This window comes from Terrapene carolina, unplaced genomic scaffold (assembly GCF_002925995.2).
Source record: "Terrapene carolina triunguis isolate 2854851 unplaced genomic scaffold, T_m_triunguis-2.0 Scaffold62, whole genome shotgun sequence".
Taxonomy (NCBI): Eukaryota; Metazoa; Chordata; order Testudines; family Emydidae; genus Terrapene; species Terrapene triunguis.
In genome coordinates, this window is record NW_020664413.1 from 60,527,388 (window position 1) to 60,543,213 (window position 15,826).

Consider the following 15,826-nt stretch of genomic DNA (forward strand, 5'->3'; position numbering starts at 1 on the left):
ATGCCCTTTTCCACGATTGTCCAGATAAATGTGCTGTTAAATAACCTTGACCATTCCCCCTGCTTTATTTTTTTTTGATTAAATGCATAACAAGTTTAGTTTTATATATGTTGCATGCAAATGCCTGAGAGATGTTATTGTTTAATGAATTAATTGTATTATTGTATGTTAGACTTTGTGTCCTATCACTGATGCTTAATGCCTCCTGCTGCAGATTTAAAGTACTAATTTTTTTCCTCCCTTTTTTTTTAATGGCTGCACTAAATTTATAAGTTAGCAAGTTCATTTTAAGGGTTAATGCCTTAGCGTCTGCAGAATTTTATAGGGGGACCCAACTCTCTTGCCAGCCAGTATAGTTGCCACTGTCTTTCTTTTGGAATTATGGTTTTTGTGTCCTTGAAATATGCCTCTCACTGGATCCTATCATCATCAAATGTGTGCTCTGATAACACTGGTCTACAATTTTTGAGAAGTCGTCTGCTTCAGAGATAAAATGTGCTATTTATTATGTATTTTGATGTGCTGAATTCAAATATGACAATTAAAACAATTGATTGGCTACTGTTTCTAAGATATTTAAGTTTTTACATTTTATGTCTATGTATATTGTGTACATAGTAGAGTTTTAATCATAAATTGTAAACCTAGGTCTTTTCATGTGTTTATGGTTGCTTTACATGATAATATTTCACCTGTCCTGTTTATGTAACACTTTAAAAATCAGCAAAAGGGTTATATAAATAAAATTTATTATGAAACAAAAGGCAAAAACTATTACGTACATAGTTTAGTCCTATTCAGTGTCTACTCAGCGCTTCTTGGCTTGTCTCTTGTATTCATTAAATGGAGCATCTCTTGTCACTGTCCAGCAATAGTCTGCAAGCATTGATGGGCTCCATTTGCCCTGATAGCGTTTCTCCATAGTTGCAATGTCCTGGTGAAATCGCTCGCCGTGCTCGTCGCTCACTGCTCCGCAGTTCGGTGGAAAAAAATCTAGATGTATCTTTAGTGACATGTTGCAACCAAGGCTTTTGTATGCCTTGAGGAGGTTTTCCACCAACAACCTGTAGTTGTCTGCCTTGTTGTTTCCGAGAAAATTTATTGCCACTAACTGGAAGGCTTTCCGTGCCGTCTTTTCCTTGCCACGCAGTGCATGGTCAAATGCATCATCTCGAAGAAGTTCACGAATCTGAGGACCAACAAAGACACCTTCCTTTATCTTAGCTTCACTTAACCTTGGAAATTTTCCACGGAGGTACTTGAAAGCTGCTTGTGTTTTGTCAATGGCCTTGACAAACTTCTTCATCAAACCCAGCTTGATGTGTAAGGGTGGTAACAAAATCTTCCTTGATTCAACAAGTGGTGGATGCTGAACACTTTTCCTCCCAGGCTCCAATGACTGTCGGAGTGGCCAATCTTTCTTGATGTAGTGGGAATCTCTTGCACGACTATCCCATTCGCAGAGAAAACAGCAGTACTTTGTGTATCCAGTCTGCAGACCAAGCAAGAGAGCAACAACCTTCAAATCGCCACAAAGCTGCCACTGATGTTGGTCATAATTTATGCACCTCAAAAGTTGTTTCATGTTGTCAGAGTTTTCCTTCATATGGACTGCATGACCAACTGGAATTGATGGCAAAACATTGCCATTATGCAGTAAAACAGCTTTAAGACTCGTCTTCGATGAATCAATGAACAGTCTCCACTCATCTGGATCGTGAACGATGTTGAGGGCTGCCATCACACCATCGATGTTGTTGCAGGCTACAAGATCACCTTCCATGAAGAAGAATGGGACAAGATCCTTTTGACGGTCACGGAACATGGAAACCCTAACATCACCTGCCAGGAGATTCCACTGCTGTAGTCTGGAGCCCAACAGCTCTGCCTTACTCTTGGGTAGTTCCAAATCCCTGACAAGGTCATTCAGTTCACCTTGTGTTATGAGGTGTGGTTCAGAGGAGGAGGATGGGAGAAAATGTGGGTCCTGTGACATTGATGGTTCAGGACCAGAAGTTTCATCCTCTTCCTCTTCCTCGTCTGACTCAAGTGAGAATGATTCTGGTGCATCAGGAACCGGCAGTCCTTCTCCGTGGGGTACTGGGCGTATAGCTGATGGAATGTTTGGATAATGCACAGTCCACTTTTTCTTCTTTGACACACCTTTCCCAACTGGAGGCACCATGCAGAAGTAACAATTGCTGGTATGATCTGTTGGCTCTCTCCAAATCATTGGCACTGCAAAAGGCATAGATTTCCTTTTCCTGTTCAACCACTGGTGAAGATTTGTTGCACAAGTGTTGCAGCATATGTGTGGGGCCCACCTCTTGTCCTGATCTCCAATTTTGCAGCCAAAATAAAGGTGATAGGCTTTCTTAACCATAGTGGCTATACTGCGCTTTTGTGATGCAAAAGTCACTTCACCACAAACATAGCAGAAGTTATCTGCACTGTTCACACAAGTACGAGGCATCTCTGCTCACTTTGGCTAAACAGAAATGTGTCCCTTTGCAAAATCAAACACTGACAAATAGAGCACGACACTGTATGATTTCTAGAGCTGATATAGGGCAATTTGTTCAGCAGAGTGATGTAAGCTTCGTTATGATTGCATCATCCATGACTTCTAGGAATAACATGATGCAATTCATATCATGTATGACGCAATACCAGCTTCAGATTGCATCATTCTTTGTTTTGCCTAAAAAGCAAGTACTGTCCAAACCCAGTCATAGATTTATTCATAGATCCAGTCAAAGATGTATTTTAGTCATTTCTGGTTTAAATTGAGATCCTTTCCCTTTATAACTCACTTATCCTCCCCCATTCCCAAGTCAAGGGTCATATATACTGACCCAATAGCATATCTTGAAAACTAGAGCCAATCAACAATTTTAAGCATCATTTTCGTTCTCAGTGACCCAGAATTAGTAAAGTTTGACTACATTTATTTCAGAAGTATTTTGGCTGTAGAGCAATGTAATTTATTACTAAACTATTTTTACATGGGACTGGACAGGTAACAGGCAGTCTGTATCTTGTCAAATTTAATATGAGTGGGAAGTGTATTGATTCTGTATTTCTTACTACTGTTTTACGAGCGGGGTATATACAAATACTATTGTCTGGCCACAGAGTGGTCATGGGACATAGAGGAGGAACATAATTTTCAAAGGAATATATTCCAAAGGTACTCACTTCAGGCTAGGATGAAGGGTGTTGCCTATCATTTGTTTGCCACTGAAACAGCTGGGTTTTATTTACTAATGTGCCCGCTAAATATTTTAGGCCTAGTGAAGTTCAATTGTTTGCCTTAGAAAACTCCCCAGACTTATTTATATGCCACAACAGCCTACCGTTTTGGGATTTTTTGTGTTTGTTTTTGTTTTTTAGTATTTTTGGGGACATATTATGAACTCATAGATTTTAAACAATACAGCCCCATCCCTTGTTGTCCACATCTATCATTTGAACACACCTCTTGTAGTTCTTCAGCTTTAACAGCCACTGCCTTAATGGCCAAACAGGACAATTGGTTTAGACTGGTAGGCTGATTCTGTTTTGCCCCTAATGGTGGGGTGCAGAATATTTTCCCATTTGTTTTTATTGTACAGCTGGCGTCTGGCATGTTCTGAATGGTTGTGGGAGTGTGGAATTACTGACTGTTTCTGAACCTCTGGACCAACTCCAAACCATTCACATCAGGACATGCGGTGTCGTAACCCTCCACCACTGCATGGTTGCAAATTAACAAGACAAAAAGAAGAAACCGTTTTGTGCCTTTTTACATTTTTGAGGTTTATGAGCGTTGAGCTGACTTTTGTGAACCCAGCTCTTCCTTTTACTTTCCAGGACTATGAAGAATACAGAGGGGTCAGGTCAATCCTACCTGAAGCATGTACCACTTTGCCTCTGGGAAAGGCTTGCAGGGAGCCTGATCCTGGATGATGACTTTAGATCACACATGATGCTCAGTCAGGTCTCCTTTGGCATTGAACCATGCCTTGGCTTTTAATATGTCCACTTCCTTTCTTACACCAAGCTCCTCTGTATCTGCATCTGCAAGTCCTGTACCAGGCTTCTGACAGGACCACTATAGCCAGATGGGCTGGAACTGCAGGGCTGCCCAGAGGATTCAGGGGGCCTGGCGCAAAGCGGGGGAGTGGACATAAAAAAAGGCACCACCCGCTGTGGCGCTTGTACTCACCGGGCGGCGCTCTGAGTCTGCGGCAGCGGCGGGTCCTTCACTCGTGCCGCGTCTTCGGCAGCACTGAAGTACCCGCTGCCGAAATGCCGTTGAAGACCCGGAGCAACTGAAGGGCCCGCCGCCGAAGTGCCGCCGAAGATTCGGACCGCCGCCAGGTGAGTAGCCAGGGAAGAGATTCTCAGCCAGGGCTCGTGGGGCCCCTGCGGGACTTGGGGGACATTGCCCCACTTGCCCCCCTTCTGGGCAGCCCTGTGGAACTGGGCTAATTATATCCCTCTGCATTCTCATTAGTTTTCCCATCAGGCCTCGTTGGGGGGAAAAGGCTGTGAATTTGCATCCCTAGCTCTGTTGTACATTAGTACCAGCGGTAACGCTTCATCCCAATTGCTGCCTGTTGCAGCATCTTTTTTAAGCTTGGATTTGATGATGGTCCTATTTATTCTCACAACCTGTCCTGGCTGATGGGGAAAGGGAACCTTTTGATCTACGTCCAGCCAGGAGCACACTTCTTTGACAACGGACCCCATAAAACGATTCCCATTGTCTGAGTCAATAACCTTATTGCCCCTGCAGCACACATTGCCCACCAATTATTTCGCTCTCGTTATGGCAGTCACATATTTAGTGTGGAAGGCCTCCTACTCCTAATGTGAGAAAACGTTGACAATTAGCTCATACTTATTACCCCTTGGTGTTAAGGGCAGCTCCCCAGTATAGTTGATTTGAACTCGTTTCCATGGACCTCTCTATGATCGTCTCAGAAAATCTTTTTTTACGTTCTTTGTTAGCTGGATTGTCTAGCGCAGATTAGACCAGCATCAAGGTGTTCCTTCCTGTCTCTTTGCCATTGGGACCGACACCATGTTTTTGCCAGTCTCTCTTTGGCCTCTGCCTCTTTGGAGTGACCAAACACAGTGGACCTGTGCAACCATAAGAGCAGATCTTTCTGCATATTTTGTGGTGCCACCCATACTGAACCTTTATTTAATTAAAACATGGGAGTTCTTGCTGTATGACTACGTTTTGACCTTGTACATTCATGTTTTGGCTGCAGGCTTTCTCCCAAAGTGGTCTTAACTTCACATCCTGTTTTTGAATGCTTTCTACCGGCCTTAGCCCTGCAGCGCTGCCAACCGGAGTTGCCTGAAGTAAGCGCCGCCCGGCCGGAGCCCGCACCCCCAAGCCTGAGCCCCTTCCCAGAGCCCGCACCCCCTCCTGCTCCCCAACACCCTGCTGGTAAAAGTGAGTGAGGGTGGGAGAGAGCAGGGAATGGAGTGAACGGGGGTGGAGCCTCGGAGAACGGGTGGGGCAGGGGGCAAGGCCTTGGAGAAGGGACGGGGCAGGGGCAGGGCTAGGGTGTTCTGTTTTGTGCTGTTAGAAAGTTGGCAACCCTAAGTGTTTGGCCAGTTTTTGTTTTTTACTTTAATTGTTGTTAAGCCTCTTTTATGTATATATAATGTAACATAGTGGCGAATGCCATGTGTATACTGAATGTCTCATTGCCTTTGCTCTTTTCATAAGAACGTACGTAAGCACGGCCCTTCTGGGTCAGACCAAAGGTCCATCTAGTCCAGTATCCTGTCTTCCGATAGCGGCCAGTGGCAGTGCCTCTGTATTTAATCGTGTCCCAGTATACACCTTGATAAACGTACTTACAGATTAGTCTTTCTACAATGGTGACACTTCACCACTGCCCATGAAAAGAGTCAAGGACCACGACTCATCTTACTGTACGTTACAGTCTCTTTGGATCCAAAGTGCCTCTGCTGCTGGTAAGGCTGGCGAGCTGTCTCCATGGCCCTCCTCCATTAGCCCGGCAAACACTCTGTAAGAGTCCCCACCAAAAAAGACAGGAACAGAAACCTGGGGCCCTCCCCTCCCACATGAGTGGGACCAAGGGCCCTCCTCCCTCAGGGAGAACAGGGTCCTTAGTCCCTCACACCCTGAGATGAAGGGATAGGAGTAGGGTCGCTTCCAGGACTCGCTCTTGAGCCAGGGTGTATCTGCTTGGATGTGTGGACTAGGCCAGGGGTGCTCTTCTCTTCCTGCTTCCCACAGTCCTCTGCTGGGCTGGTGTTGGTGGCTCCTACAGTTAACCTCACAATGAGGTGCATGGGGCTGTTCAGTCCTCTCAGAGGTATTGTTTCAGGCTGGCTGCAGACTTGGGCAGATGTCTCTGCATTTGTTCCACCCGGGTCATGTTTTCAAGCTTTACACACACACCCCGGACCAGAAACCTCAGCTTTTGTTACACACTGGACGTTCCAGTGTAATCAGATGATTCCAGGAGCTGGGGCCCTCGACCCAGACCTGTGGTGCCTATGGCTAGTTAATCCTGTCCTGCCCTGGATTGGTGCTCAGGTAACTCCGGCCCAAGCCTCGGCCCCTGGCTGGGGGGAGAGCTGTGACTGGCGCTACCTCTTGGCTGGGAGCAGAATGTGGCTCATTCCTGCCATCAGCTGGGTGCTCAGCTCTGCCTGCTCCATGCCTAGTGGCTGACGGGGCTCTGGCTGCTGCTCCCTGGTGATGCTCCCAGGGCCCCTTCTGCCCTAACTCCAAATCTATGGACACAGGTGGGCTGGAGGATTATGATCTAGACTACAGCTGTATGGTTACAGTCCTCTCTATGGTCCACGTCCTGCATGTTTCACACTATGGTTCAGATCCTACTACGTATCCTGCACTGCATTTTGGGTAAGGTCTGCAAAGCCACGGAGGTGATTGGAAGGGAGTCTTGTATCCCCGTACTCCCTAGTGCGGCTGCCTAGGCCTAAGCCCTGTGTCATTTGTGCTGGAAGTAGCTATGCAATGCTGGGGAGGGCAGGGAAAGATGAGAAGCAGCGTTTGGTTCAGAAGATGATACTGTAGCGCAAGAACACAGGACAAGCCTCGACGTTCCCCTTAGTACACTTACAACAGCACGCTGAGAGCACAATGGTTGCTAAAGCATTTTATTCACTGAGACCCTTCCAGGCGAAAGGCGTCTTGATTCATTAGAGATCAGTGGCACGTCTCAAAGAGCCGACTTTGCCACTCATAGCGCCCCACTCGCTGAATCTCCGGTATTCCCCTGGCCTCAGCAGGTACTGGCGGCCTCTGTAATTCGGCAATTCGTAAAAGATCCAGTGCCCGTCCAGCACAGAGCAAGAGAGCATCTCGGGGGAGCGTAGCTGGTCCATGACTTGCGGAGAGTCCTCAGTTAACTCTACCATGTTGCCTCTGTGATCCTCCTTCTCATAGATCTTTATCCTGTAGGTGCCCCTGTGCTGTGACAGAAAATGAGACAGGGTAATAGAATGACCGCAGCAAACTGTCTGCCTGTGATCCTGGGCCCTGAGTCAGCCCTGTGCACTGCTCCAGTGATGCAAAGGGCATCCCTGCAATGTCCCCCCAGCTATCCTGGAGGGACTACCTCTAGAAGAAAGAAAACAATTCTCTTTTTCAGTCTTGGGTATCTGTGCTGAAAATGATCAAGCAAGTGCCTTATGACGGTGGTTTGGGCAATTTTGCCATTTATAAAAAAAAAAGAAGCAAAATTGAACTCACAGTTGGGATCATCCGGCAGGACTTAATGGAGGTGCTGAAACCCTCAGACTGCATGTCAGGATAATCCCCCCGTTTCAGAAAGAACTGCTGTCCCTGGAAGTTGGGACGTTCATAGAGCATGAAGCAGCCACTTTCCACACGGACGGAGTTACAGCGGCTGAGCTGACTTTGAAAATCCGGCCGGTCGCTGCTGCACTCAACGGAGCGGCCCTGGAAGTTTCTGTCCTCGAAAAGAGTGATCTAGTGCGAGAAACAAATGGCAGAGTTTTCAGTAACATCCTATACGGTGTGACTGTATCCTGGCATTCCAATTTCTCTCCGTCCAGCACACTAAGCCTGAAGTGTCTGGGCCTTGCATTTTACTGACTCTGGTGATAAACTGATATACTCCTATGACTTCAGTGGAATTGATCCTCATTTACACAAGTGTAAGCGAAAGCAGAATTGGGCTCTGAGAGATTAATATACAGGGACTAATAGAGGCAGTAGGTCCCCTAGCTCTGCATTCTTGATTCTCCTTTTCTACTGGTATAGGCCAGGAGTAACTCTGTTGTAAATGAGAGGAGAATCAGGTCCCTGGCTTCAGACTGACATACCAGACAATCCAATCCAGACAGGTTTCTCTTACCTTTTCCATCGTAGCTGGATTCAGGCTGCAAGCCTTAGTACTCCAGCCGGGCAACTGCCTTTTTATACCTCACAACTAGTGCTAAGTGTGCACACGTTAACAAAAGTCTTTTCTCTGTTCATAGAGCTGACTCATGACTCTGGGGGATCATTCACTCTTTGTACTAGTGTCCATAGGTTTTGTGTAGTGGGGAACAGGTTTTATTCCTATTGTTACCAATGAGCAGTTCTGGGCCCTGGATCTGTCAGCTCAGCCATTTTTACATTGAAGACAACATAGTTCAGGAAAAGAGAGAAACTTCTGGCCGAGTGACAGAGGGGACTGGATGTCGATGCCATCACAATCCTTTTCTATAGAGTCTCTGCAGTTACATTGTTATAAGTGGATGCACAAGTGGTACAATAAAGATGGAAGAGGGTTCAAACGACAACACAGAAAGTAGGGAGATAAAAACAGAAATGTGCATGTAAAAAAAATGTCAAAAGGGCTTAGGTAGACATCAGGCGTGTTTGAGCCCTTCAATAGCTTTGGGGTTAGCAGTATGGAGTCTGGAACATACTCCCGCGAGACCAGCATGAGATAAGCAGCTGTTCAGTAGGTGTGCAGCGTCCACCCCCACCCACAGCCACACTGGGCTGTTATGAATCTCCAGGTGTGGTCATTTCCAGCACACCTCATCACCCCACTCAAAAGGTTGAGTTTGCATCATAGTGTGGGAGCCCGAGGCCAGGCAGTCTTCCATCAGGCTGAACAAGGAAAAGGAGTTTCTTGGGCCTTGACTACGCTACAGAGTTTTCCTGACAAAAGTTAGGCCCTTTAATTAAAGCGCTTTCATTAAATCACTGTTGCATGTCCTCATTATGGTCCTTGTGTTGGCAGAGCCCATCCACACTAGCAGCTCTTGCATCGATACAGAGCAGTGCACTGTGGGTAGCTATGCCACTGTGCAACTGGCCCTGGGGTTTGGGGCAGGGTTTACAATGCCTCATGGGGTAGGTACAGTGTCACATGATGCAGGTTTCTCAGTCCCGTCGTTCCACGGGCAGCCTACTAGATTGCCAGCCGCTTTTCATCTGAAGTGTATGTGGGGGTAGAAGGGGGACAGTGTGTGAGAGGGACTCTGTCTGTGTGTGTGTTTGTGTGTGTGTGACAGAAACAGTGTGTTGGGGGACAGTGTGAGAGATTGTGTGGGGGGGGGGGCAGTGTGTGTTGGGGGAGAATGTGTCGGCATGCTGTCAGTCTAAGTTCAGACAGCAGCCTGAACAACCAATCCTGCGAGTGGGGGATACCCCCTGCCCCACATCAGCCCCTGGCTCTGCACAGCACAGCAATCTTCCTCCCCTCCCGCCTCTGCAGAAGCAGCTTGCTCTGCCTGCCTGACAATTCCACATTAATGGTTGTGTGATTCTCTCTGAGTCAGGGCCGTCCTTACCCACACACAAACTATGCAGCTAAGCTGGCCAGGAAAGCTGCTCTTGCCCCATGCCCACTCCATCCGTTCCCCAAAGCCCCTGCCTCTGCTGTGCCCCACCCCGCCTCTTCCCACCTCTGCTCCGCCCCAGGCCCGCCCCCACTCCACCTCTTCCCCTGAGCTACGTCGCGGGGGACTGCAGCAGGGGTCAGGTGTGCCCTGCACTCACCAATCCCCCCACTTTTTAACATAGGTGTAGTTTCAGAGGGCAGGGGGCGGTGTTGCTAGTCTAGCTACGGAAATAATTTTCCAGCTATTGTGGAGTAACTTTTCTTTTATAATGGTGTCTTATGGGTGCAGCATAATATTGGATTGAACCTATGTACTTAGGCCCTGTCTATATGGGGTTGTTTTTGCACTGCTCAGTGTGTTTGATTTAGAGATTTTTGCTGGTACAATTAGATTGATGTAGTTGGACTGGTGCAAATTTTCCTCATCTACATAAGTCCCTAATGTCAAGTTCTGAATTGATTTGATTGAAATGCCAATTTCTTATATAAAGGTTTTCCTCAATAGAGCTCAAAGTGCTTCACCGTCTTTAAAGTATTTATTCTCAAAAGACCCTTGTGAGGTAGATGGTGTGATTTTTCTCTGAGACCTGTTTCCACTCTTCTTCACAACAACTCAGTTCAACTCCAGGCTTTGTCATTCAGTTATCTTTATTTGGCATACAGCAACACTTCACTGAGTTGATGAAACTCAAATGTAAGGTGGTGGTGGATGTAGTGTGACAGTCTGTACCCCCATTTGTACTCCTTTTATTGGACCATGATACATTTCATACAAAGCATGCCTTGTGAGGTATCATTCAAAAACTCATAATTTCCTGATTGTCATTGTCCTAGTAAAATATGTGTGGCAGCACTGTATGTAAAGTTTTAAGATTCTTCTGTGTTCTGTTAGTAAGAGCAGCCACAAACCACTTCTTCAGAGACAAAAGGCAAACTGACACCTCAGCCAGGTGTCAACATGATCAAATGGACAATCACCTGGTTAAGTGGCCATTCTTTGGCAGGAAAGAGGGTGTGAGTGAAAATCTATATTTTGATAAAGGAAGAGCTTGAGGTTCCCATCCAAACAGACTTTGTCTCCTGGACTTCAGCTGGAGATGGAGAGTGAACTATAAAGGGGGGGAACAGACACCCCAAAACTTCTCACTTTCTCTCTGCTCACAGTATCAACACCTGAAGGACAAGGAAAGTGACACTGGGGTCACTTGGGGCAGGGGTCCAGTCTGAAAAGGAATCCAGCCATTAAGACTGCTAAAATATGTAGTGAGAGAGACCTTTGCTTTGAATTTATTTAGCTTAAGTTTTTCTTTTTATTTCTTTGTAACCAATTCTGACTTTTATGCCTCATTATTTGTAATCACTTAAAATCTATCTTTCTGTAGTTAATAAACTTGTTCTATTGTTTTATCTAAACCAGAGTGTTTGCACTGAAGTGTTTGGGAAACTCCATTTGAGGTAAGAGGATTTGTGCATATACTTGTCTATTAATAAAATGATGGCCTTTATATGAGCTTGTAGTGTCCAGGAGGGTGCTGAGTACAAGACACAAATTACTGGGGGAAAGTCTTGGACCAGGAGTTTGCTGGTCAGGGCCTGCTTTAGGCCGATTCCCCCGAATCGGGCCCCGTGCCTAAGAGGGCCCCGTGCCCTAAAGAAGAGTGCCTAACTTAGGCGTCTTTTTAATTTTTACTCACCCGGCGGCATTCCGGGTCTTCGTCGGCATTTCGGTGGCGGGTCCTTCAGTGCCGCAGAAGACATCCCTGCTGGGGCCCCGTCGAAACTATTCGAATTGGGCCCCGCACTTCCTAAAGCTGGCCCTGTTGCTGGTGTTGCCCTGCAGTGTAATTGAGTGGCTGGATGTAGCACTCATGTAGTATAGCTGGGACTAATTTAGATGCTGGAGCCTGTGTGTGGGCAGACCAGGAGTGGTTGCTCTCACAGTGAAGCAGTGTAAAACGCACCCCAGGTTGGAGAACTGAGGGGACACATCTGTTCAACAGTCCAGATTGTACCCTGGGTAAGGTCACATTAGGGCACATGACATATCTATCCAAAGATGCACAGAAACTCTCTCCCTTTATAAACATTTACACATTTTACTTCATTTTCTATATGTTGCATCACATATGCTGGCAGTGGCTCGCTTACTTTGTAGGAGCTGATCCCCATACAGCATGCTCTGTCCATGTTTGACCTACTCTTTACCTCATGTTTTCATTCCCGACTTATTGTGTCCATTATTATTTTGTTCATAGTAAATGGTTCCCTGGGTGTTCCCCCTCCTAGCTAGCTGAGAAATTTTGTCTCTTAGCTTAAAGACCCATTTACTTTTCTTAGCACAAACATTCCGTTTTTAGCCTGCTGATCTATTTACCTCCTGAGTCCTGTCTTCCAAAAGACTTCAGAGGAGCCAGGTCAATCCTATGTTAAGCGCGGACTGTACCACTCTGCTTTTGGGAAAGGCTGGCAGGGAGCAAGACTACAATGGTTCATACTGAAAGGCGAACTGTCAGGCTGGAGTGAGGTTACTAGTGGAGGTCTTCAGGGAAGACAGTTTTGCTGACATGCAGTTTTTTTTAAAGATTAGATGCCGGGTGTTAGAGGGGCTAATTGGGAAGTAGCACAGGATTGTGGGAAATGCCCACCAGACAGCTGGTCTGGAGGGAGCCTCATAACCTGGAGGGGGTGACAGTAGTGCCCTAGCCAGAGGGCTGAGTCATGAAGTCACACACAACACCCCGAGTCATGAAGAAAGAGAGAGAGATGGGTCACAGCGTGAGTACCCGATGGAAGGGGGCATTTGCTTCTGGAAGTGGGACCAAGGTCCCTCTTGCCTCAGGGACAACAGGGGTCATTTGACCCTCATACCCTGAGCTGAAGGGATAGAGGTAGGGTAGCACCCAGGACTCCCCCTTGAGCCTGGGTGTATCTCTTTGGATGGGTGAACTGGGCCAGGGGTGCTCTTCTCTTCCTGCCTCCCAGAGTCCTCTGCTGGGCTGCTGTTGGTGGCTCCTACAGTTAATCCCACACTGAAGTGCATTGGGCTGTTCAAACCTCTCAGAGCTATTGTTTCAGGCTGGCTGCAGACTTGGGCAGACGTCTCTGAATTGGTTCCACCTGAGTCATATTTTTAAGCTTTGCTTTACACCCCCCTATGACAGACACCTCAGTTTTCGTTATGCACAGAAAGTTCCAGTGTAATCCGATGATTCCAGGAGTTGGGGCCCTTGACCTAGGGCTGTGGTGCCTATGGCTAGTTAATCCTGCCCTGCCTGGATCGGTGCTCAGGTAACTCGGGCCTGAGGCTCGGCTGGGCAGACAGCTATGATTGATGCTGCCTCTCGGCTGGGAGGAGGATGTGGCTCATTCCTGCCATCAGCTGGGTGCTCAGCTCTGCCTGCTCCATGCCTGGTGGCTGAGGGGGCGCCGGCTACTGCTCCCTGGTGATGCTCCCAGTACCTCTTTAGCCCTAGCTCCAAATCTGTGACCATGGGTGGGCTGGAGGATTATCATCTAGACTACAGCTGTATGGTTACAGTCCTCCCGCCGCCTCTCTATCCTCCAAGCCCTGTATGTTTCATTCTATAGTTCAGCTCCTATGAAGTGGCCTGCACACTGCATTTTGGGTAAGGTCTGCACAGCCATGGAGGTGATTGGGACGGAGCCTGGTGCTCCCGTACTCCCTTGTGTGGCTGCCTAGGCCTGAGCCCTGTGTTTGGCTTTGGGCACTTTGTGCTGGAAGTAGCTATGCAATGCTGGGGGAGGGCAGGGAAAGATGAGGGACTAATTTTGGTTCAGAAGATGATACCATAGCCCAAGAACACAGGACAAGCCTCGATGTTCCCCTTAGTACACTTACAACAGCACACGGAGAGCACAATGGTTGCTAAAGCATTTTATTCATTAAGACCCTTCCAGACAAAAGGCGTCTTGATTCAGTAGAGATCAGTGGCACGTCTCAAAGAGCCGACTCTGCCACTCATAGAGCCCCACTCACTGAATTTCCGGTACTGCCCTGGCCTCAGCAGGTATTGGCGGCCTCTGTAATTCGGCAATTCGTAAAGGATCCAGTACCCCTCCAGCACAGAACAAGAGAGCATCTCGGGGGAACGTAACTGGTCCATGACTTGCGGAGAGTCCTCGGTTAACTCTACCATGTTGCCTCTGTGATCCTCCTTCTCATAGATCTTTATCCTGTAGGTGCCTCTGTGGTGTGACAGAAAATGAGACAGGGTAATAGTGACTGCAGCAGGCTGGCTGCCTGTGATCCTGGGCCCTGAGTCAGCCCTGTGCACTGCTCCAGTGATGCAAAGGGTGCTTAATGCTGCCTCTGGTCTCCAGAGGAGGGGAATCCTTGAATGCTGCAAAGGCAGCACATCCACCCATTTGACTGAGACCTACGTGAGCCGTGACTCCCACCCTTGGTGCAGGGAGCATGTCTTGGGTGGGGAGGGAGCCCAGCCAAGCACAAGAGAGGACAAGGCTGCAGTGTACAACGCTGTCCTCAGCCAGCACAATGATCCCATAGGCCAGGAGTTCTCAATCTTTTTCTTTCTGAGGCCCTGGTGACGGGGCATGCTTGCCCCACACCAATACTGCAAAGGTTAAATTTACTCTTTGGGCTGAGGAGGCCACGCACCCTTGGCCCTGCTGGGTATGTTCCATCTGTAGACCAGGTATAAAAGGGAGCAGCCCAGCTCATTCGGGGCTGACTGCCGAGGAGGGAGGACGCCCGCTGGAGGCTCCAGCCCTGGAACTGCTGAGACCTCAGAAGGAAGAAGCCAGAGATGCTGAGACACAGGCAAATGCCCAAGTTCCTGCACATGCCCAAAGAGCGACGAAGCTGCTGAGAGCCGCACAGGCTGAGGAGCCTACGGACTTCGGAGATGCCAGGACAACTCCACCAGAGACAGGGTAGGAAATAGCTCAGGGAGACTAGGCATTGTACCAAGTGTTGTCAGTGTGTTTTGATTGGATTCCCCACTGACTCAGTGGCGAGCATACTTGCCACTGTCAGGGCCCTGAGCTGGGACCTGGAGCAGGGAGGGCACGGGTCTCCCTTCCCGGTTGCCACCCCCCTCAGGTGGCGGCACACTCCCTTGACCAGCCTACTGAAGAGGGCCATTATATTGACTCTGGCCATTTGGCCACACAGTCCTGCTGATTCGGGCCACAAGGACACGCAGTCCTGACGGACGGCAGCCATATTGATTTTTACCCTTAGGCGAAGCTGTCCCAAGATAAGGGGTGATTGTATAGATTCAGCTGCGGGGCCATAATTATCCTCACTCCATCCCAAGAAGGGATGGGTCACACTTGCCCCACGACAGGGTCCTCTAACATGCTATAAAAACTCCACGGACCTCTGTGCCATAACAACAGTTTTTCTGCATATAAAAGCCGGGGTTGCCATTAGAGGGTAGCAAGCAGGGCAATTATCCAGGGCCCCGTGCCACAGGGGGCCCTGCGAAGCTCAGCTGCTCAGGCTTCAGCTTCAGGCACGGGTGGTGGGACTCAGGGCACTGGGGCTTTGGCTTTCTGTTCTGGGCCCCGGTGCGTCAAATGCTGGCCTTGCTTTGCAGACTCTCTGAAACCCACTCGTGGCCCACCAGGGGGCCTCAGATCCCTAGTTGAGAACTGCTGGCAGAGGCTACACTAAGTTCTGTTGTGGGGCGTTTCAGGCTTCAGCAGCCCCAGAATCAAGGAAAAAGAAAAGTGACTTTGTTCTAAAGAGTCTCAGAAAATGTTGAGCCTAATTCTCCCCTCACAGTGGTGTAACCCTGTGGGCTTCAAGGAGTTACTCCTTATTTTACACCAGTGTGAGGGGAGTGGGCCCAGTGTTTCTCCAAATCCCCAGAAGTTAGAAGATTTCCTATCCTATCCCTGCAATGTCCCCCCAGCCATCCTGAAAGGACAACCACTAGGAGGAAGAAAGCAGTTCTCGTTTTCAGTCCTTGGGAGCT

General features: G+C 48.1%; 1 protein-coding gene across 1 annotated transcript; it reads right to left on the reverse strand.

Moving 5' to 3' along the window:
* Positions 1-7,153: 7,153 nt before the first annotated feature.
* Positions 7,154-8,031, reverse strand: LOC112107331 (gamma-crystallin B-like). Its single transcript, XM_029910563.1, has 2 exons — positions 7,754-8,031; positions 7,154-7,473 (listed from the first exon to the last, which is right to left on the reverse strand). Exons 1-2 carry the CDS (start codon positions 7,871-7,873, stop codon positions 7,201-7,203), a joined length of 393 nt encoding a protein of 130 aa, XP_029766423.1. The 5' UTR covers positions 7,874-8,031; the 3' UTR covers positions 7,154-7,200.
* Positions 8,032-15,826: the final 7,795 nt, after the last annotated feature.